The sequence below is a fragment of the Balaenoptera physalus genome, assembly GCF_965194825.1.
Source record: "Balaenoptera physalus genome assembly, chromosome: 17".
In the NCBI taxonomy this organism is placed as follows: domain Eukaryota; kingdom Metazoa; phylum Chordata; class Mammalia; order Artiodactyla; family Balaenopteridae; genus Balaenoptera; species Balaenoptera physalus.
In genome coordinates, this window is record NC_138895.1 from 14053062 (window position 1) to 14075414 (window position 22353).

General features: G+C 37.8%; 1 protein-coding gene across 9 annotated transcripts in view; it reads left to right on the forward strand.

Moving 5' to 3' along the window:
• Nucleotides 1–22353, forward strand: part of PREX2 (phosphatidylinositol-3,4,5-trisphosphate dependent Rac exchange factor 2) — a 287172-nt gene that overhangs the window by 117867 nt on the left and 146952 nt on the right. For 6 of the 9 annotated variants that reach the window (XM_082433590.1, XM_082433586.1, XM_082433589.1 and 3 more), the window contains exons 9-14: nucleotides 4722–4871; nucleotides 7547–7691; nucleotides 11762–11862; nucleotides 13899–14006; nucleotides 19111–19214; nucleotides 19922–19971. In XM_082433590.1, the coding sequence (XP_082289716.1) occupies nucleotides 4722–4871; nucleotides 7547–7691; nucleotides 11762–11862; nucleotides 13899–14006; nucleotides 19111–19214; nucleotides 19922–19971 (658 nt within the window). Of the gene's footprint in view, nucleotides 1–4721; nucleotides 4872–7546; nucleotides 7692–11761; nucleotides 11863–13898; nucleotides 14007–19110; nucleotides 19215–19921; nucleotides 19972–22353 lie in introns of those variants that run through there. The other 3 variants (XM_082433587.1, XM_082433588.1, XM_082433592.1) reach the window with 2 other exon arrangements.

The following is a 22353-nucleotide window of genomic DNA, read 5'->3' on the forward strand; positions in this document are numbered from 1 at the left end:
AGAATGGAAAATTATATTCGGCTGAAACATGTTAAACCCTAGCATTAAACACAGAGATACAAAAATAGCTGGGAGTGTCATAAAGTAGTAGTAATGTCCATAATGTACATATTTGTTTGATTGTGATGCTATTAAAATTATCCAGCTTAAGAGCTATCGTAAGAAAACATTGAACCTCCAGAATTACTTTTCATGGTTCAGGCTTGGAAAGCCATTCAAAAAGTAGCACCAGATCATTTGTATTCTGTCCTGACAACTAGTTTATTTGTGTGGTTGGACAGAGGGCGAGAATGTTTGACCTCTAAAATGTGGTCTGTAGTGCAGTGTTGGACAAACCATAGATTACAATACAGTAGTCAAATTTGAATTGGATAGGATGGAAATTCTTTATTCTTAAGGTATTCTTGAAAAGTGAATAGATATTTCAAAGGCAAGGTTCAGCTGTCATTTTTAATATAAATATTTGAATGTATTTAAGATACTGAATGCATTGTTTTTATAAAACTAAATTTTGCTTATTAAAAAAATTGGAATTTGCAGAAAAATAGGTGAAAAATAGTAGATAATCTTATCAACCAAAGACAAATAAAGGAGAAAATTTTTTTTTAAATGTCTTCAATTTTTCTTTGGTGCATAGGTAAAAAAATACTTGAAACATGAACTTTATAATTTTGTATCCTTTTCCATTTAAATAAAAGCATTATCTTAATGATAGTCCTCTTTATCTTCATGTCTTGTCACCAAGTAAACATAGTTTTTATTGTTGCATAACAGTCAATTAAACAGATAAACCATAGTTACCTTAACAACTAGTATTGTTTCATAAGCTGGATTTAATACATTCTTAATTAAAAAGTGGCATAACTTTACAGTGTTGAAAAGAGTACCGAGAATATAATAGCTGTTTTCTTTTTTTTTAAATAATTTTTTTAAAAATTTATTTATTATTTATTTATTATTTATTTTTGGCTGTGTTGGGTCTTCGTTTCTATGCGAGGGCTTTCTCTAGTTGCGGCAAGCGAGGGCCACTCTTCATCGCGATGCACGGGCCCTCTCACTATCGCGGCCCCTCTTGTTGCGGAGCACAGGCTCCAGACACACAGGCTCAGTAGTTGTGGCTCACGGGCCCAGTTGCTCCGCGGCATGTGGGATCCTCCCAGACCAGGGCTCGAACCCGTGTCCCCTGCACTGGCAGGCAGATTCTCAACCACTGCACCACCAGGGAAGCCCGCTGTTTTCTGATACACTTAAATTTTCAGTGTTATTAATTTGAGGCAGTGTTTTGGGAATTTAAAAAGGTCAATGGGAAAGCTACTTTTTAGAGTTTTAAAAGGAAAAATTAGAAACATTTTTTTTCCCCATAAATAATGTCATATGTTATTTTGGATGCCAGAAAAGTGTTCTTTTATTGTTTGACAAGATCAAACATTTATTCTAAAAAATAATTTTCTCAACATTAAATACTTATAATGTGAGTGTATTGTAATTTTAAAAATTTCTCTTAGGAATTTGTGCATTCCCACTGCTGATCACCAGAATTCAGGTTAAGTACATTACTTAGACACCAATTTCTTGATGTTTTAAATAATATATTCTGGCAGTTTCTTCTGTTTTCTAGCCTAACAGTACAATACTTGGCTATTGTTTGTCTTATTAAAATGCAAGTTATTGAAAGGATACCACACTATCCCATGAGATTTATAGTTAGTTGTATCAGTTTTAGAAAAACCCCATCTCATTGTATAAACCTTTGCAGAATTAAGAGTAAGGAATTTGCAAACTGGATAGCTTCAAAATAATTAGTGACTTGTTCAAGGCTGCCTCTTGGATTTTTCTTTTTTTTAAAAAAAAACAATCAGTGACTAGAGACTGTTGAACTTGGATATTCCACACTTAGTGAATGACAGTTTTAATTCCATTTCTTCTTGACACTTCCTATAAAGTTAATATTTTAGATCCACTGAAACTTACAAATTTCTGTGTTTGCTGGCAATGAATAAATTATTTGTTCTTTCATTCAAAAAATATTTTAAAATTCCTACTTAAGGAAAGGCATTGTTGGACTTTTCTGTGATCTTTAATGAGGGTGTTCTTCATAAATAAGTTTAATTCTTATTTTGTTAAATGAAGATATTGAGATAGGTACTATGATTAAAATTATGAAGCTGTTTATATATCACTAAGTCTTTTGAAATAAATAAAAATAAATTGCTTATTTTGTACAACATTGATAATTTAGTAACTATGATATTGTTACAAAATACTTACACTACATTTTGAGGTCTGTTGTATGTATTACATATATGTGTATGCATACATATATATACACGTGTGTATATGTGTTTTAAATTGCTTATGATTTTTTAAATTGTCATGATAGAAAACAGCTAGCACATAAATGTTGAAAAGGGACATTATCCTTTCATTGTAAATTATTAGGTGACACAACTGTTCTTTGAAAACCTTATGTTGATACAGCAATTAATCTGTTATTTGGGATAGTAGATTTTATGGTCAGCTGATGATCTTGCTCTTTGTACATGAAACAGTAGCCATGTGCAATCACATGCTGGTTCTGACTTTAGTTGTACAGTTTCCGAGGGAAGTTTGAACACACAGGCTGGAGTGGTCAGGCAGGGCTTCCTGGAATATGTGGGTACATATTAAAGAGAAGTAAGGGTCCATGAGGCAGAGAGTAGAGCAGGATAGCTTGATGAGAGCCTTGGCTTGGGGGACACATGAATATTCTCAGGACAAGAAGGAAAGCAGCAGACAAGAAGAGTGGTGGGAACACATTGGAACGTAGTGGGAAATGGAGTTGGCTAGTAGGGTGGAGTCGGTCTAGGGAGAATCTCTAAAGCAAGCCTACATGTGTTGACTTGATTCAGTGGTGAGCTACCAAAGGCTTTTGAGCTAAGAAATGGCTGCTAATGAAAAATATTGGAGGAAAAGTCAGCGGGGTGTGAAGAGGGCAGTGCCAGGCTCAAGTAATCCCAGGAGGAAAGGAAGGTTACAGAGGTGGCTTGCCCAGGACACTTACTCTACAAGGTCAGAAGCATCACTCTGGTGAGTTTGGCACTTGAACTTGAGTTCCCCTATGTTCTGTGGGCAGAATACATTATGCTCATTTTAAAGTAAGTCTAATGTTTTATTACTGCAGGCTGCATGTGGCTCTTGTGGTTTTCTTTGTCTAGAGTATGGGTAAAGGGGTAATAACGCTAGTGGGAATGTGGGATCTTTTAAGCTGCAGTGCTACGGTTCACTTAGCAATCTTTGCCTGGTTTTCGAAGAGGGGAGAGAATCTGAAGAGCTTGTTCTTGTTTGTGATACTGGCCTTGTAAGGTGACAGCTTGCAGGAGGGGGATGTGGAAACACGTATAATTTGATCTTTTTTTCCAGCAATTTATCCTAAATTCTCAATTGGTTATTTTTATAGATATTAAGGAGGGATGGTGGTCTAATTAGGAACTACAATAATAATTTTTTTTACCTTACTAATTCCAATGATGCTTATCTGACATGTATTATTAGGTTCTGTTATTTTGTATGCATTGTGAATATGAATTAAATATATAAAGGTAAGAAGAGAGGTACAAAAATTCCTTTTAAAAACAGATGGTAATTTCTTTATAAGGGAAAATCCTCTGTCAGGTTAAATCTCCGTATTAACAGAAATTGTTATTGAGTATTCATGAGATTATGGCTAGAAGAATATCTAACATAATATATAATATATATAATATAATCCTGTCCTGGCTCAAATGTAACCTGGAATTTTTAAAGTAGCCCTCTCCCCCACCTAGACAGAATCATTCAATAATGCATTTTTGGAACATTCTGTTCACAGATAACTTATGGTGATTTTGGAGCTAAAAGACTATGAGAACCAGATTTTGGGAGAATGAGTACCAAACCATTTCTTCTTCTACTCAGAACTTAGCAAATAAAATAGATCAAAAGAAACAAACAAAAACAGGTGTAGTGCCACAACCTTTTATGTTCTGTGGCTTACCTCCTATAATCCACCGTAGCTTCTTAGTGTCTCTCGAGGGAGACAATGGAAGATGTCACTTTAATTGATGCAGATGCTGATTCAGGCATTTGTCGTATGTGTTTCTGTCTTGAAATCTTTGCTTTGCAGACTCTGATGCCAGTAAAGCCTGGTTACAATTAATGTCTATTCTCTGCCTGCCATTAGGTAGGGAGCTGCCAGAAAGGGTTTGCTGATGACATTTTCAAATCCAGGATGTCAGTTTAGCCAAAATTATGGTGAGATCTAGAAAAAGACAATTAAATGTGAATTCACAAAGAAGAATTTTTTCTTTCATAAAACAGAAGCAGTATTGTAACAAATTCAATAAATTCTTTTCATGTGGACTTTTGAAATGGTCTACATTAAAAAAAATCTTTAAAAAAAGTTTTATTGCTTTAGGAACTTGAACAATATTTTTGGACATAGAGGAAAGGAATGTTAATGAGTTTGGGTGGTTAATTTCCTGTAATATGTTAATGCTGTGAGTTAGTAATGTTCCATTATTGAGGTCTGACTGCATTTAATATATAAATGTTTCTTCAATTTTTAAAATTTGTATGGTCTTCAATACACATATATAAAGCAAAGGTATCTTGAAGAATTCAATGGTTTTGGACCTTTTTTGAATGATTGTGTTACTCGAATATATATTATATCTGTTCATTCACCTTTACCTATTAATTTTCAGCTGACTTCCACAGCAGTGGACACATTGTTGTTAATGGGTGGAAGATACATAACACAGCCAAAAATAAATGGTTTGTGTGTATGGCAAAAACACCTGAAGAGAAACATGAATGGTTTGAAGCTATTTTGAAAGAAAGAGAACGGCGGAAAGGTGGGTGTATGAATTGGGCATTATTATACTTTGTGAAGGTTCGAATTTAACAAGAAAGCAGAAAATGGGCAAAAGTTATGAGAAAGTAGATGGTGTCTGATGTTCACTTAGATTAACTATGTGATGTAAGGCCAGGCTAAAATACTTTTTGAATACTTCCAATGTTGTTACTGAAATAAAGTTAAAGAAAACCTTATATAGTTAGCAAAATAATTATATTGTGGCTAGCAGTGTCTTTTAAATAGTGTCTTAGTCTACTGAGGCTACTGTAACAGATTACCCTAGACTGGGTGGTTTATAAACAACAGAAATTCATTTCTCACAGTTCTGGAGGCTGGGAAGACCAAAATTCAGTATCCATTGAGGGCTGTTTCCTGTTTCATGGATGGCCAAGTACTCACTGTGTCCTCACCTAGCAGAAGACATGAAAGCTCTCTGGGTCTCCTTAATAAGGGCACTAATCCCATTCGTGAGGACTCCACCCTCATGAGCTAATCCCCAAAGACCCTATCTCCTAATGCTATCTCATTGGGCATTAGGATTCAACATATGGAATTTGGGGGCACACAGACATTCAGTTTACAGCAAATAGTTTCACCTGCTTTAAAATTTGTTCCGTTTTCTTTGCACTTTATTCTTGCCATTTCTAAAGCATCATTATAGAGTTTTCCTTTAAGAAACATGCTTTAATAATATAATGCAGTGCTGTGGGGCCTGCAACAATTGCTCCCTGTACATTTAACAGTACACTGAAAATTCCTAGGCCACATATTTTGGTATTCTAATTATAAAATAAGGCAATTTGGATGAATATTAACTTTTTAATATTGTTATAATGCCACTGAATGTAATGTAACTCAGTAAGGAGCTTGTTCACACAAGGAGGCCTAGCTCAAATTCACTTCATGTTTTTATCTAGGTTTGCAAACAGTATTTGGTCTGGTGATACTCAGTTGTATGAAGTTTATCTGAAAGTACTCGTATTTCTGTAATTCAGCTAGGAAATAGAAATGCTTGTATAACTACTATTTTCTTTACCAAATAATTGATGAGAAACGTGACAGTGTTTATTCCTTTTCTCAGAGATCTAGGTATAAAATATCTCATTGGTGATGAAATTTTGGAACACAAAGAGCTGCTTCCTCCCATCTTTAGGTATTTCCCCATGAAGGGTGTAGAGAGTTTCTACCTTGATTAAAATATTCATAGCATACCTTTTTATAAGTATCTCCAAAACATTTAAAAATACTTACTCCTTTGACTGATCTTAGATGAAGAACCAGACAGAAAAATTCAAAACAGAGATCATGAATGCGTAATTGGCTCTTTAAAGTTTTGTTGAATCTAGCAGTCAATTCAAATAGCATAACAAATCATTTAGAAGGTAAATTGAATTTTTCATCAAGTTGAACCTTAATTCTTCTCAGAATGGCTATGCATGTAAATACCCCTAAGACCAAAAAAAAAAAAAAGAAAGGAAAAAAACGGAAGAAAGAAAGCACATTCTATAACTCTGCTTATGTTAACAGGCTCTATTCTTATTCACTATTACTGACCAATGTTAATGGCTTCTCCATAGTAAAGAAAAAAATTTTAGTAAGGAATTTAGTAGCTAGAAGACTAAAAATAATCCAAGAACTTCTTCTTCTTCTGCCACAGTTCTTCATCAGTCCCAGTCGCTGATTGTCAGTGTTCCCAGGATTTCCCCTTTGGCACTGGTCACCTCTAAACTTCCTTGCCTGCTCTGCGTTGTCTCTTCCCATCAGATTAACTTCCAGTCTGCACTGCCAGGTTCTCAATCTTTGTGTCCAGCCTTGTCATCTCTCTGGAGCTCCATGCTCACTTAATCAGCTGACCCCTGGACTCCACCCACCTGAACATCCAAACCTGCTATTGTTTACAGAGACTTGAGCTTACCTGAACTTTGGCGGGTCCCTCCTAAATGTCTCCCTCTTTTTAAACCCTCCCGCTTTCAGTTTGTTCCCTACACTGTCCTCTGAGCTTTGTTTCCAGAGCAACAAAACTTCCTTTCTTTCATTACTCTGCCTTCCCCCTCCCTCTGGTTAAAACACGTAGACGTTCTCCCAGTATCGAAGGAATGGAATACGAGGAGACTGCAGTTGAGTATGGACCCTGCTTACCCCTCCACCTCCTGTCCTGTCACCTGAAACCCAGGGCTCCGTGCTGCTTCCCTCAGAGGCCCTCCTGAATACTTTATCTTTCTGGAAATCCTGTTCATACCCATGCATTCAAACACAGCCCTTCTGTGGAACTTTTCCTATTGTTTCGCAGAGGCGAAGTTCTCTGAATACGTCTCTCCTGTAGCACAGTTTTCCCTCTAAGGCTGTCTCCAGGGCCACCGTGTCCAGCTGTGCTGATCTAGTCCTACAGAAGGGGTTCAGTAGCGTCTGAGATACAGCTGCTGTTCCTGCACTGGCCAAACTGTGTGCCTCTGGGGCACAGTTTGCCCAAAGGTGCCATATGGCCCCGGGCATCTTGCCTTGACTGTCTCCCTGGTACCCCATGAGCTTCTTGACAACCAGGGCCCTATCATAGGAGTTCTGTATCCACAACCCCCAGCACATGGTAGACGCGCAATGAATGTTTGTTTAACGAAGGCATGAACGAATGAAGAGACTTTTTCAGTTACCTGTCCTGTGTTTCATTTTCGATAGGTTTAAAATTAGGAATGGAGCAAGACACCTGGGTAATGATCTCTGAACAGGGTGAGAAACTTTATAAAATGATGTGCAAACAAGGAAATCTGATCAAAGACAGAAAAAGAAAACTGACTACGTTCCCTAAATGCTTTCTTGGAAGGTAGGGTTGGTAGTCTGGATGCATGTATTTCTTTCTTATTTTCATGATCTCGTGTGTTAACTTTCTTTTAGTTACTCATTTTTCTCTAAAAAATATTCTCCTAAGTGTTTTTTGAATCTTTCTTTACTATCAGCATTTCCTGGGCCATAGTGGGATGAGGGAGTGGACATAGAGCCAGGAATCCTGACCAGACAAGTTAAGACATTCATCCACTCATCCACGACTTGAGTAATTTCTGATACACTGTGTTTCAGGGGTGAAGCAGAGGCTGGGGTCAGGCAGGGGCGGGCGGGCAGGCGGGTTTGCCTGTAGGGACAGAGTCTGGCAAGGACATGAATACAGGGCCTGAGAGTCAGTTACAATGAAGGACACACAGTCTACACTACCAATTAATTCAGAATTTAGACAGCTGGGCTAAGGATGAAGGGATATAGGTGGAGAGTCTGAAAAAGTGGGTCACGCGAGGGGCCAGGCACAGAGGAACAGGCAAGGAGGTCACTTGGTTGTTCAGCCCAGAGCAGATTGATTGTATGTCCTTTGGTTTCTGTAGCCAACTGCAGGGCTGTAAGTGGGAATCCCTGGTGGGTTAAGCAGGCAGAGCTGGAGGGCAGAGTGGATGCCTTCAGGTAGCTCTGCTTAGGGCAGGCTCTGTGCTGGCTTCTTCCGATAATTATTTCCAATCCTCCAATACATACTTAGGAGTTAAAAACCTTATATTTTTTAAAGATTCAGAAACTAGTGATCAGGGAGTGTGACCAGCCCACATTCATACAGCTAGTAAATGCCAATGTCAACGCTATAAAAGTAGACTGGAGAGGTGGTTCATAGCCCAGACTTCACATCAGACTGTCCCCTCTCAAATCTGGTCCTGCCACTGGCTAGTTGAGAGACTGGGGAGAGTTAAATTTCTCTTTCCTCTCTAACAATGGAAATGATTGTAGTGCTTACCTGTAATACCTACCAGAATGTCTTGTTTTTTTCTTTTCTTTTCTTCCAGTTTTATTGAGATATAACTGACATACAGCACTGTATAAGTTGAAGGTGTGCAGCATAATGATTTGACTTACATACATCATGAAAGGTTTACCACAGTAACTTTAGTGAACATCCATTATCTCATTTAGATACAAAGTTAAAGAAATAAAAAAACATTTTTTTCCCTGTGCTGACTCTTAGGATTTACTCTCTTTTTTTTTTTTTTAATTAATTAATTAATTTATTTATTTATGGCTGTGTTGGGTCTTCATTTCTGTGCGAGGGCTTCCTCTAGTTGCGGCAAGTAGGGGCCACTCTTCATCGCGGTGCGCGGGCCTCTCACTGTCGCGGCCTCTCTTGTTGCGGAGCACAGGCTCCAGACGCGCAGGCTCAGTTGTGGCTCACGGGCCTAGTTGCTCCGCGGCATATGGGATCTTCCCAGACCAGGGCTCGAACCCGTGTCCCCTGCATTGGCAGGCGGACTCTCAACCACTGCACCACCAGGGAAGCCCAGGATTTACTCTCTTAACTTTCATATGTAACATACAGCAGTGTTCATTATATTTTAGCATGTCTTCTTAATTAGTTATGCAGACACACAAGGTCACCATAGGCCACACCAACCCCAACCCCTTTAGAATACAGGCCAGGAAATCCAGTGCTTTCAGGGCAGCAGGGGGCCTCTTCTTCAATGGGGTGACCCTCCCAGCAGGACACACAGCTGCCAGCAAGCTAGAGTTGCTTGTGTTGGCTGTGCCCCAAGTGAAGGTTCTTGTGCAAGGGAAAGAGCAGCTGTGAGCCCCTCTTGGTTTCTAAGTCCCATGTTGCAAAGAAGACGCTCTTTCTCGTAACAACTTCATGGGCATAACTTCCAGGGTCCCCAGATCATGTGCCCACTTACAAGAGAGTCACACCAGGCTATGGCTTCTCACCATATATTTATAAGTCTGGAGTTGAGCCATCAGGAGCCATTTTTACCACAAGCAGTGCTGCCTAGTTACACAGCTGACACCCGACCTTCATCAGGTTTCTAGGGCAGCAGAGCTAGAAAGCTAACCCAGGGTCAAATTTGTCCTTATTGAAGGAGAAGGGGTTTTATTAACCCTTTACCCACACTATTATGTTTAACTCCAGGACAGCACTATGGGGTTGATAGTCTTACTAATTCTATGTCATTGAGGAAAAAACCTGAGGCTTAGAGAGCTAAATTTACTAACCCAACATCACGCAGCTGGTAGAGGCAGAAACAGGATTTGAATCCAGGTTGTTTTATTGCCAAGTACATGATCTTAACCGCTATACTATATTCTACTTTACTTTTATTTTCTTTGTTTTGGATGATTCTTGTTTAATAGAAGCATATAAAGAACTTTAACAACTTCTTCTGCCTTAAAATGTGCATTGTAGACTAGGCATCCATTTTTGAATTTCCGTATCCCTTGGTTATTTGGCTTTACCATATGTATTGCTTTTAGTTTTGAAATAAATGGAAAAGTAATTTCCTGACACTTTCCATAGCTTTGCTTCTCTGGCCTCTGTGCAAAAAATAAAACCACTCTAAAATATATTCATTAGTTAATGTAAGAGTTCGAATGTTAGCTTTTTAAACGTGAGCATGATTAAATATTTTATTGTAATAAGTCTCTGTATTCATTGTTCTCTTAATGATACCACATGGCCATAAAAAAAAAATCAGTACTGAGCTGAAGCTCTCCTAAGTGTTACAGAACATCACCTCTCTTATCTGAAATGCTGGAGCCCGCCATCCTCTCTCGAAATGCTGCAGGATGTGAGCTGTGGTCCTCAGTGGCCTTTCTCAGCCACAGCAGATGTGTGCGATAGACAGTTCTGACGGTTGGTTTCGTGTTGGAGTATTCCTTATGGATGACAGTTTAGATATAACAATGAATTTACCAAGTAATTTTAAAATTTGAAAACAAGGTAGTCAGACTTTTCTGTGTCTTTTGGTGTATATCAGTTTTCTATTGCTGCAAAACAAATCACCATATATTTAGTGACTTAAAACCAATGCCCATGTATTAGCCTGTATTTCTGTAGGTCAGAAGTCCAGGTGAGTTAGACCAGGTTCTGTGCTAAGGGTCTCACAAGGGCAGAATCATGGTGTTGGCAGAGCAGGGGCTGGGCTCTTATCTTGAGCGTTTGAGGAAGAATCCACTTTCCAGCACATTCAGGTTGTTGGCAGAACTTAATCGTTTGTAGTTGTAAGCGTGAGGCCCCCGTCTCCATGCTGGCCATTGGCCAGGGCTGCCCTCCGTTAGAGGTTGTCTATATTCCTTGGTATATGACCCCCCTCTTGCTGCAAAGCCAGCAGTGGCACATTGAATCTTTCCTGTGCTTTTACTTGTTCTCACTTCCTCTTGTGCCACCAGCCTGAGAAAACGCTGCTTCAAAGGGCTCAACTGATCAGGTCAGGCCCACGTGGATAATTTCCATATTTTAAGGACAGCTGACATGGGATTTTAATTACATATGCCAATCCGTTCACAGGGCTACCTAGATTAGGATTTGATTGACAAACCAAGGGGTTGGATTCCTGATGCGGGGAGTGGGAGAACATCTTTAGAAGTCTGTCTACCATACAGGGCATGCAGTTTAATTTTGTCTGCCCTCTTGGAGTTTCAAACCCACTGGTTCTCTGTGCCTGGAAAGGTACTTTCAAGACAGTTTATGTCTTATATTAAGTCATTATTACTCTATCTAGTTCTGTCGTTTAGCTGTCTTTAGGATCTGTTGTTTCTCTTTCGTCCCAAATTTGCTTTTATGTGCATAATAACCTATAGTTAAAGCTACTTTAGAATTTTCCCTTTGCGTTTACTAAAGGTCTCAATAAGTTGAATAGTTATTAAGTATAGCTTAGGTAAGTCTGAATGTATGGACATGAGTTTTCTAGAATAGAGTCCAATTTATATCTGTGGGCGTTACATATGTGAAAAAAATGTATGTGAAATGCACTGCAAGCATTCCTTTATATTTTGAGACTCCTTTCATGGCTGCTTGATAAATGCATGGTAAGGATAGACTTCCTGGGGGGAAAAAATCAATGATTTAACTTCTTCATTGGATTTCTGTTGCAGTGAATTTGTGTCATGGCTGTTGGAAATTGGAGAGATTCACAGGCCTGAGGAAGGTGTTCACTTGGGACAAGCGTTGTTAGAAAATGGAATCATCCATCATGGTAATTATCTTATTAATCACCGATTTATTTATCCACAAATTACATGTATCTTCATTGCACTGATCAGTTTAGTTTATAATACTTCTCCACATTATAGGATGCTTATGTTTTTTCCAACATCTTTGAGTGCCTCATCTATACAGAATATTGTTTCAGGGAGTATAGGTTTATGGTGATATATTTAACTTGAAACGGACAATTCCAACACAGAATTCCAGGTAAGTGATGTGGGACTGAAGAGGAAGGAACGGCGAGTTGTAACTAGAGTATTTGGGATGCTTCATGAGGGAAGTGGCCTTAGTGCTGGGCATTGTAGAATGAATGGAACTCTGACAAGGACAGAAGACAGAAGGACATTCCACCCTGAGGAGGTAGTAGCCCTCAGACACGGGAGTGGGAAGGTTCATGGTGGCCTCTTCAGAACTAACGCAGAGTCTCACGTGGCAGGACCGTATCCTTCACGGATGAATATGCTGGGGCGAGGGGTGTGGTGAGAAAGGGAGGCAAACACCTGATCCCAGCAGATTTTAACTTGCTGGCTGTGGTGTGTGGGGCTTCTTCTGAGGGAGATGAGGAGCTGACGGGCATCTGGAAGCAGAGGAGCGACCAGATCTTGATTTTGGAGATAACAGATGAGTGGAGAGTTAGAGATTACAGAGATCCCTGCCCACGGGGACCCTTCCTTCCTCAGGAGGGAAAGGACCAGGGCCGTGTCCATGGCATGATGAGAGGGACCCATTCAAGAAATTCTGGAGAAGCTGAGACAGCGTATTTGATGTCTATTTGGGCTTAGGAGGTGAAGAGTGAGGGGTGAGGTCAGATTATTCTGAGCTTTTTGTCTGGATGACAGACGTAGTTAATTCAAGAGGAGACGCATCGGGGGGAAGGTGAAGGGTTTGTGGTGGATTGGGTATGAAACATCTGCAGGGGAGCGTTCAGCAAGACGTTGAGAATGTGTGGGTGTAACACTCGGGGCAGAGAGAGAGTGAGAGTCAGATTTGGGAATCATTTCAAGAGAGCGTGAGGTCCTTAGCACATCGATAAGAGACTACAAACAAACAAAACAAGAAAGCAGTGATTATGGGACTAAGAATAAAAGCTTGAAGAATTTCTAATGCAAAATGTGGGAGAGGAGAAAAAGGCAGGGAACTATGAATAAATATGGATATTTGGCTGTGGTGTTTTGATGTTCATTTTTTTTTCTAAATTAGAGTGAGGTGAAAACAAACTAAATCCTCCAAATTTTTCCCCACCACAGTAGACACTGCCAATATAATGTACCACCATCTACCCAGATAGGAATTCCCTGGCATTCCTTTTTCTCCTTCATGCCATCAAGCCCTGTAAGCCCTACCACCAAACAGGTCTCTAATCAGACCACCACTCTCCCTTCCAGGGTCTCCACCTTCTTCCCAGTCACCACCTTCTCTATCCTTGCTTCCACATTTGTCCTCCGTCCCCATAGGACACTCTCCAGGTAATGGCTGAAGAGACCTTTTAAGACATATATAAGATTCAGGCATTCTCCTGCTTACAGGCACCTACTAGCTTCTCATTAAACTTAAAGAAAAGTCCAGACATCTTACCTAAATCTCTTACCATGGCCCACAAGGCCCTACATGATAGGGCCCCTGACTTCCTCTCTGAGTTATCACATAGTGCTGTACCTAACTCGTTACACTGTGGCCACCCTGACCTTCTGTCTCTTCTTTGAACACTCCAAGATGACTCCCCATTTAGGATCTTTGCTCTTGCTGTTCTCAATCAACAATTGCTTATGAATTCCTAGTATATGCCAGTGACCTTTCTAGGTGCTGGAGACACAGCAGTGAATGAAACGACAAAAGTCTCTGTATTATGACTCATCTTCTATGACACTCTGCCTTTTAGAATCCTACCCAGTCCCACTATTCCAATTAATGACTTTTCAAATTTTTGAAATTTTCTTCATGTACTACTTATCACTCTCTGAAATTATCATATTGTTTTGTTTCTTTGTTTAATATTTCTCTCTTTATCTCCCATCCCTACTCTAGACTGCAGTCAAAATATAAGCACCGTGAGAACAGGAGCCTTGTGTGTTAATATACAACAAACACCTAGAATGCCCAGCACATATAGGTGCTTAATAAATTATTTGCTGAGTGAGTGAATAAATGAATAATTATATTTTGAGCAAACAGATAATGTTGATAAATTGTATATGATTTTGTACTTGGTTCACTAATGCCATTAAAACACCATTTAGCATCTAGTACGCTAAGAAGCGTCATCCAGTATCTTATAAGTAAAAATGAAAAGATGTTGAGCTAGATGGCTTTCCTCTTTATGCTCCTCTTTCCCTTCTTCTAACCCCATGACCAAGTATATGTTTGGGACAAGAATGGACTGTATTTGTTTTATCCTGCAATCTATTAAAGCTGAAGTAGGTGGCATGTAAAGAGGTTTTGTATACAATCATTGACCTTCAGAAGTGATGATTCTTTTCCCATTCAGACTGTGTACTTCCAGGGCCTGTGTATTACCAATAGAGCAAGGAAGGGAAAATCTGTTTATGGATACCTTTTATTTACTCCTTTCCTTACTGATTCTTTCCTTCATTCTACATGTAAGATATTATGCTAGGTACTTGAAGGTACGTAAATATGAACCCTCGACCTTTTTTTTTTCTTACGGTCTAATAGTTTTAAGCCTATCTTTTTACCTTGTCCATCAAGAAATCCAGCTGCTGGAATATTTCCTTTCAGACAAGGCAGAAATCTACTAGGATGGGAGAACTAATTTTTTGCAGGGACTATTGAGAAGGAAAACTGTATTGGTTAACACTAGCTGCTGTAACAAATAAACCTCCCCAATACAGTGGCTTACATTATAGAAGCTAATTTGTCACTCATGGACAGTTCAGTCAGTGGTGGCGGATGAGGTCGTGGCACCCTGCTCCATGCAGGGTTTTGGTGCCTGACAGAAGCTCGGCCATCTTCAATACAGTGCTCCTAAAGGTCACCTTGAAGGAAGCGTGGAGTTTCTTGTTTGTTTTAAATGGGTTTGTACCCTTCCCATTGTGCATCACTTTCGTGCACATGTCCGTGGGCACAACTCAGATATGTGGTCACCCTTGGCTGCAAGAGGCTCCTAGAAATGTCCTGTAGATGCATATGCAGGAAAAACAAAAGCTAAACCAATTTGGTAAAAAACTACCCAATTTCTGCCCCTGAGGTTTAGCTCTTGGGTCAATATAAGATCTATGAAATCATATGAAAGACAGAGTAATCATTATATATATTGGTTAATGTTTTACAATGATATCAGCATATAATAGTCACAAAAATCACTTTTAACATTTCTGTTTTCAGTTGAGGTTATTGTGACTTCTGTTGTTAATTTGAGTCACTTTCATCTTTTATGAATTAGAAATAACAGAAAAAAATGGTCTTAAAGCGATCCGTCAACAATAGATGCTGCTATTAAATTGTTTAAAAAATTATGGATATGTAAGTTTTTGTACTTCTATGGGATTACTTAACTATATTTTAGAAAGAGCTATGCTAAGTTTGTCACAGTATTTTCCTTTTTGACTATGAGGTACCTTGTAACAGATAACAGGATATTAGAGAAGCTTTATTCCCAAAGCTGGAAAGGTCAGGGCGTAAGGAGAGGTTATCCTTTCAGAGGAGCTGTAAGATTATTTTCAAGTCACCCATCCACTCTTGCTTTCATCTTTCAACCCAGGTGATCCAGCAATTGTATGAGGAAGAGTTGCTTGTTTACCTAATGAATTAGGTTCTGAAAATTGAGGACAACTATTATGGGTGGAATTTTACTTACTTTACAATAACAAAACTGTTGTTACTTTCCCTGAAGACATGCATAGCTAGGCAGACACGTTCAAGTCAATTTTAAGTTAGTACAAAGTGGAGTTGGAATGATTTATTCAATCTCTTCATGAACATAGTACTCTAGAGTCTGACCTTTTCAGTTCAGGACTGCTGAGAGATCTGGAAGGAATCACAGGGAGAACCACCCTTACTTATTTTGTTAACATATGTCTCAAAATATTTTAATTGCCTCCTCTTAAAAGAGAAAAATTCAACAGCATAAGATTTTTTTTTTTTTTGGAACAGATATCAGAATTTCAGTCCTAATCAACTTTCCTCCCCTTCCTCAGACACCACCTTTTTCCAATAATACAATTTTGAAAAGAAAGTAGTAGATAAATTCTGTATTAAAATTTATTCTGAAATTTCAAATTCAAGAACACTTTGATTATTTAACTTAAAAGAATTGAAAAAAAAAAAGAATTGAAATCTTTTTGAACAATGATATTTATAACCTGCTTAATTAACTCTTTTTCTGAGAAATTTAGCACTGAGTACTCTCTATTAAAAGTCCTGTTGGTCACAGTTTGATTTTAGTGGCCTGTGCTATTACTGTTATCAGGATCTGATCAGTTGTAATGTCCAATTTGGTATACAGAACTTTTGTTGCTGGAAATAACCTTTTTTTTTTTTAGTGTCCAAAGTTAACTAATAGAGATTCTCCCAAGCCTAGGATAAGAGAACATATTATGCAATTTCACATTAATAATTTTATTAGAATGAAGAAATATGAGCCAAGCAGGCTAGTTTCATTACTATGTGGTTCCAGCTGCATTTTAGTGAAAATAGAATTCCTAAAATAAAGTTGAATGAGCCATCTGTTTTATAAAGAGCCAGCAAAAAAAAAAAAAGTTGACTGTTAAAGCTATTATTCACATTGCAAATATTGTTGAGAACTTCATCAGAGGCAAAGCCTTGCTGTACTGGGAATTCTTGGGTTGAGGCAGCATATGCTTTCTCTGTGATATGTTGATAACGTTCTTCTTGTCTGGCTTTATTATTTACATTATAAATGCTTATGTGGGAATTCAGAGAGCTCATTCATTATAGCCAGTGGTGTGCTGAAGTTGGCTGGTCCAAGCTCTACAGAGCTGGTGATTAAATGTTTAAAAAAATGCAAGCTTGTAGTTAAGCACAGCTATTATTAAAATTAAATTACATAAACATATAAGTACCTAAATTATATTATAAACAAAGGTAATATATCCTTAGAACTCATCACTTCCTAATTATTTTACTACATTTTATTGTTATCTATGGTCTTGGTGTTATTTATGTCTATTATTTTTGTATGATGGAAATACTAAATAATAACGTGTCACTGCACATCTCATTCTGTGTTCAGTGACTTTATTTTGGTAGCTGGAAATTGGCCAGGGTGGGAGTATTTGATACCGTGGAAACTGGCGAATGGTACACATCAGTGCTCCTTCTTTCACAACACTAGAGAGCAAGCTGTTCATCATTTACCAGTACATCCCTGGTAATAGCCAGCATCACAGAGTTGTTTAAAAGATGTCATTCAGCAACCTTTCTCATCAGCTAATAAACCCATTTTCCATGCTCGAGAAGTTGGGGGAGTGGATTAGAATGCAGAACTATTAACTGTTTTTCCAAGGCAACAGCCTAGAGTTGCAGATTAGCCCAAGATTCATTAGCAAAGTCACAAGAGTTTACATTACAGTGAAGCATTCCATTTTGAACCGGTTGAACCACCACTTGTTTTATTGTGGCAAGATACCCTTGGGCCCAAGTTTCCTTGAATTTTGGAACATCAGTATAATAAATTATTTCAATGAATCTTAAGGGATAAAAATGGGAATAGGTAGATTGCATAGGAGAAATAAATAACTGGTCTTGAAACATGCCGTAGGATTTCAAAATATTTCTTCCGATTTTATTTTTCTTTCACATATGCTTTTTTTTCTTTTTGGCTTAATCTGGAAAAAAGATGCCAAAAGTTGTGTTGTCCATCCCTTTTTGGCAGCAAGCCTGTCTCAGTTTCATGGCTGCAAGCCATGCATTTGGTTTGGATAGATTAGGGTGAAATTGCTGAAACTTTGCATATGCGTGTGTGTGTGTGTGTGTGTGTGTGTGTGTGTTACAAGTCTCTTGGCTTTCTTCTGGATTCACCAATGTAGTTCATGAGAATTAATTCTGACAGATTTTTCTCCCCCTTCAACATTTTTAGCAAAAAATAAAGGTCAAAGTCTTCTATCTAATCATGAAAATAGAGCCCATTGCAACAAATTATCTCTTCTGCAAATTTTTCATTCCCTGTAAAGAAAACATTTAAATGTAAACTCTTTGAGATTTAATTTGAGGTTTTTCCTTTCTAGAACAGTTATTTTTTTTAATCAGACTACCTAGAAAAAAAGGAAACTTGAGAGAAAGTTTAGTAGGAGTCTTTATGAATGGAAAATCTTATCTTAAGGATGGAAGTGAAGGATGACCACTCTCCTTTTCCACTGAGGAAAAGAAAAATTAAGTGACGTGTAAGAAAAGCATTTGTCAGTGTAAGAAAACTGTTAAAATTTTGGAATCAGTTACATACTGAATTTATCTAATCTACTCGGAAGATCTAAACACAGGATAAATGGTCAAGATTGGTATATGTGTGGTCTTGGCCTGATCGCTGTGGGCTAAGACAGATAAATGCTAAAATTCACTTCTGGGGCTGAGAATCAAATTATAACTCACTAGTTGGAGTATCTGCTATTCGAAGGGTACTTTTTGCTTGACTTTGTGGCATTGTGAAGAAATAGAAAACACAAACTCGTCTGTTTATTTAAATGTAAATCACTACGCACATGCACGAATGCATACACTATGCTACCTAAATGTGGCTAACCTTAATTTAGTTCTTCACTCATTACATGGAAGTTGTAACTATATTATACAACAAAATCTTATCATGAATCTTACTATTAGAATACTGGATTAGCATTACTATGTTAGGAAAACAAAAACTTTTGATGAAACTATAAGTTTCAGTATTTGGGATTATGTTTTTTATGTGCCAGTTTTTAGATTGTCAGGATTTTAAATTTATTTATTTATTTATTTATTTTTGGCTGTGTTGGGTCTTCGTTTCTGTGCGAGGGCTTTCTCCAGTTGCGGAGAGCGGGGGCCACTCTTCATCGTGGTGCGCGGGCCTCTCACTGTCGCGGCCTCTCCCGTTGCGGAGCACAAGCTCCAGACGCGCAGGCTCAGTAGTTGTGGCTCACGGGCCTAGTTGCTCCGTGGCATGTGGGATCCTCCCGGACCGGGGCACGAACCCGTGTCCCCTGCATTGGCAGGCGGATTCTCAACCACTGCGCCACCAGGGAAGCCCGATTGTCAGGATTTTAATATGCTGTTCTTATGTTCTTAGTTACGGATAAACATCAATTCAAACCGGAACAGATGTTATATAGATTTCGCTATGATGATGGAACCTTTTATCCAAGAAGTGAGATGCAGGATGTGATTTCAAAGGTAACAACCTCTCCCGTAACCTTTTATCAATAAAAGAATTCGTGTTGTTGTTATCTTCTTATCTTCAACAAGATAAAATGCTGTAGAGAGACTTAAAATAATTCTGACGGTATAGAAAATTTTTACATGACGTACATAAGCAAGCCCCTCGATTTTTTTCTTGCTATTATAAGAATTAGAATGTTAGATCATTGTTTTTATTCTCTTTATCTAATTCTAAAAGGGAATAGTGCAATTGCATAACTCAGAAGATTATATCTGTTGAAAACTGTTTCACATGTAGCAACAAGTGGTCATGATACTTGAATAAATTTAACAAAAAGACAAATACATAAAATTCAAGTAATATCAGTTTTCTTTGTACACTTGACAAAATTTATATTGACATGTAATGATCAAGTAGTGTTATGGACCACTGCATAGATTTATATTCTGTTTACATTATATTTTGAAATTTTATATTTTAAGAAAATAGTTTTAAAAGTCCTTTGTGTATGTATATGTCATATGTATATGAAAAATTCATAGCACAATTTAATCCTGTTTTTAAAGATTTAAGTTATATTATTTTTATGATGTAACGTAACATTTGAATAATAAGGTAATGATTTCAGCATGTTGACAGTGAATCTATTTTATTCAAAATTTCATTGGTTTGTCCTTTGAGTGATCTTACTTGCTTTTGACATATTTTTGTTTTACAATAGGGTGTACGATTATATTGCCGTCTTCATAGTCTATTTACTCCAGTGATAAGGTGAGTCTAGTTTCTAAGTTCTGGGAGGTTAAGTGGAAATATTTATATTGCATATTAGATAAATATTATTAAGCTGGAACTTAACTTATTTTGTTTTTCTTCCCAAAGTGAAAATTTTACTTTTAAAGATTAAGTCACAATTTATCTGAAAATATTTCTGAATTTTCTGAGGCTCTAATTATACAGTTTCTTCTACTCTTTTTATTCTGATTTCTAAAATTATTTGCCATTAATTCATAGTAAATTACAGGCTTGATTTTGAAATGATCCACCTTCAGTTAATATTTAATAAATAATAGTTGACTGGTTGGGAGAGGATTTCAAAATACTGTTTACTATAAATATTTACCATTATGGTTACTTGTATAGTAATTTTTTTCATTAGACTGTGTAATCAAATCTTGGATATGTATTTTATTTCACAATATTGTCTTTTAATCATCTTTTATCCAAAGAAAAAGTTTTGGACTTGAAAATTAAGAATTGATTTGGAGTTAATAATTATAATTTTCTCATTTTTTTCTGTACCATGTTTTAACTTCTGAAGAGATGCCTTTTTGTTTTTTAAAGAGAAATCAAGATTCATTTTCAGTTTATCTCTTTAGAAAAACAGCAGAAAACTTTGAGTTCTGTGTTATGATTACTAATAGAGATCATCAGTACTTTTGTAATATGCACTGGTATACATTAACTGGTGGATGTAATGTAAAACTAATTTCAGATGGCCAGGTATCATTTGGAGTTTATTGACTGAAACATATTTTTCAGAACAAAAAAATGAACATACTATTTCTAAAATGAATATAGAGGCTTTTCAGTCGTGGCCATAGAATCCAAACATTTGATGGACGGTGTTTCTATTTTTCACTCTGGTTTCCAATTCCAAGGAGACTCAGAGCTTCAAAAAAAAGATTCCGAAAGTTGCTGATAAGTGTTGGAATGCCCACGCTGCAGGTCCTGAAGGAGAAAACAGAATTTTACCTATTACTCCTGAAAATGCCCTGTCCACTTTCACAAGCAGGCTTCACAAAGTAAAAGGAGGTGAAAGGAACCAACATTTGTTGATTCTCTGCTATATTCCTGGCACAGGCACTCTGTAAATATGTTGGATAACGTAATGCTAAAAGATGGTTACTTAACAGCGCCTGGATACTTAAGGTTTTTTTCTGCTAAACTAATAGAAAACGATACTGGATAATTGTTTCATGCCACATGTGTATATATATATGTAGGTTTCACATGTGAGAAAATGTGTTCTGAAAATATATTTTAGCCACGTGGGATTTCTTATCAAGAAAGTTACATTCTGAAAGAGCGGATAAGAAGGAATTGTTCTTTGGCTAGAAATGACAATGGTTTATGAGTTGTCCAAGGTAAATTTACGGGAAAAAACCCCATAAAACAGATGGAATGTACAATAGTCATGTGTGAACTCAGCTTATGAAAAGAAAAATGACTTGGGTGAAGAATCCACAGACCCACAGGTGGTCTATAAAAGACTACTCTGTCCTTCTTATTGACACTTATGGAAACCAAGATGAAATGGGTGATGAGGTATCAGAAATGGGGAGGTAGATTTAAAAAGATTTTAAAAAATCTGCTGTTGATTACTGGCTAACTAGTGCATTCACTATTGAAATCTCAGAAATTTCAATCATGTTTCGGGGAGCTTTTTATGAAAGTGGACGAAATGATGTCAATATGAATTGTAAACTACTGACAGAAGCTGAAGAACCATGACTATAGCCCGTAATTGTTTGTCACGCCAAGTTGATTGCAGTTTGGATTTTTTTTGACATTTTGAAACGACTGTCGTTTTCTCATTCCGTTTTGATCCAGGCCTGCAAAGTAAATGAATGATAGGTTTACACCCTTGGGGCCTTGTTCTGATCACGAGCACTTTGCTGGTATCTAAGTAGACTTTGAAACGTTTCTCAGGACTGGGAGGTCTGCAGGAAGGAGAGTCTGCTGTGGAGAGCCAGGATCCCCTGGGCTGCCTGGGGACGCAGTGTGACTGAGTCCGTGGTCTCATCAGACAAAATGAACGACGAGGTTCTCGGTGTGTTTCCCTCCGGACAGGCCTGAGGTCTCCCGCTACAGCTGAGCCTAACGAATAATCCTCCGGGGCAAATCCTGCCTTCCTGGAGAACTCAGGAGCAGAAATACAAGGGGTTGCTTTATTTTCCATATTTGGAGGAGATTTTTCGTAGACTCTATCTTGATTTAAAGGGAGGGAATTCTATTTTATTATTCTTTTACTAATGAGCTATTGTATTTCTAGCCAAGTTATTACCAGGTAACATAGCATTAACAGTCAGTTTGGATATAGGAAAATGTGAAAGAAGAAATGTCCTGTTTTGGTCTCCTTGTGGGTTTCTTCTC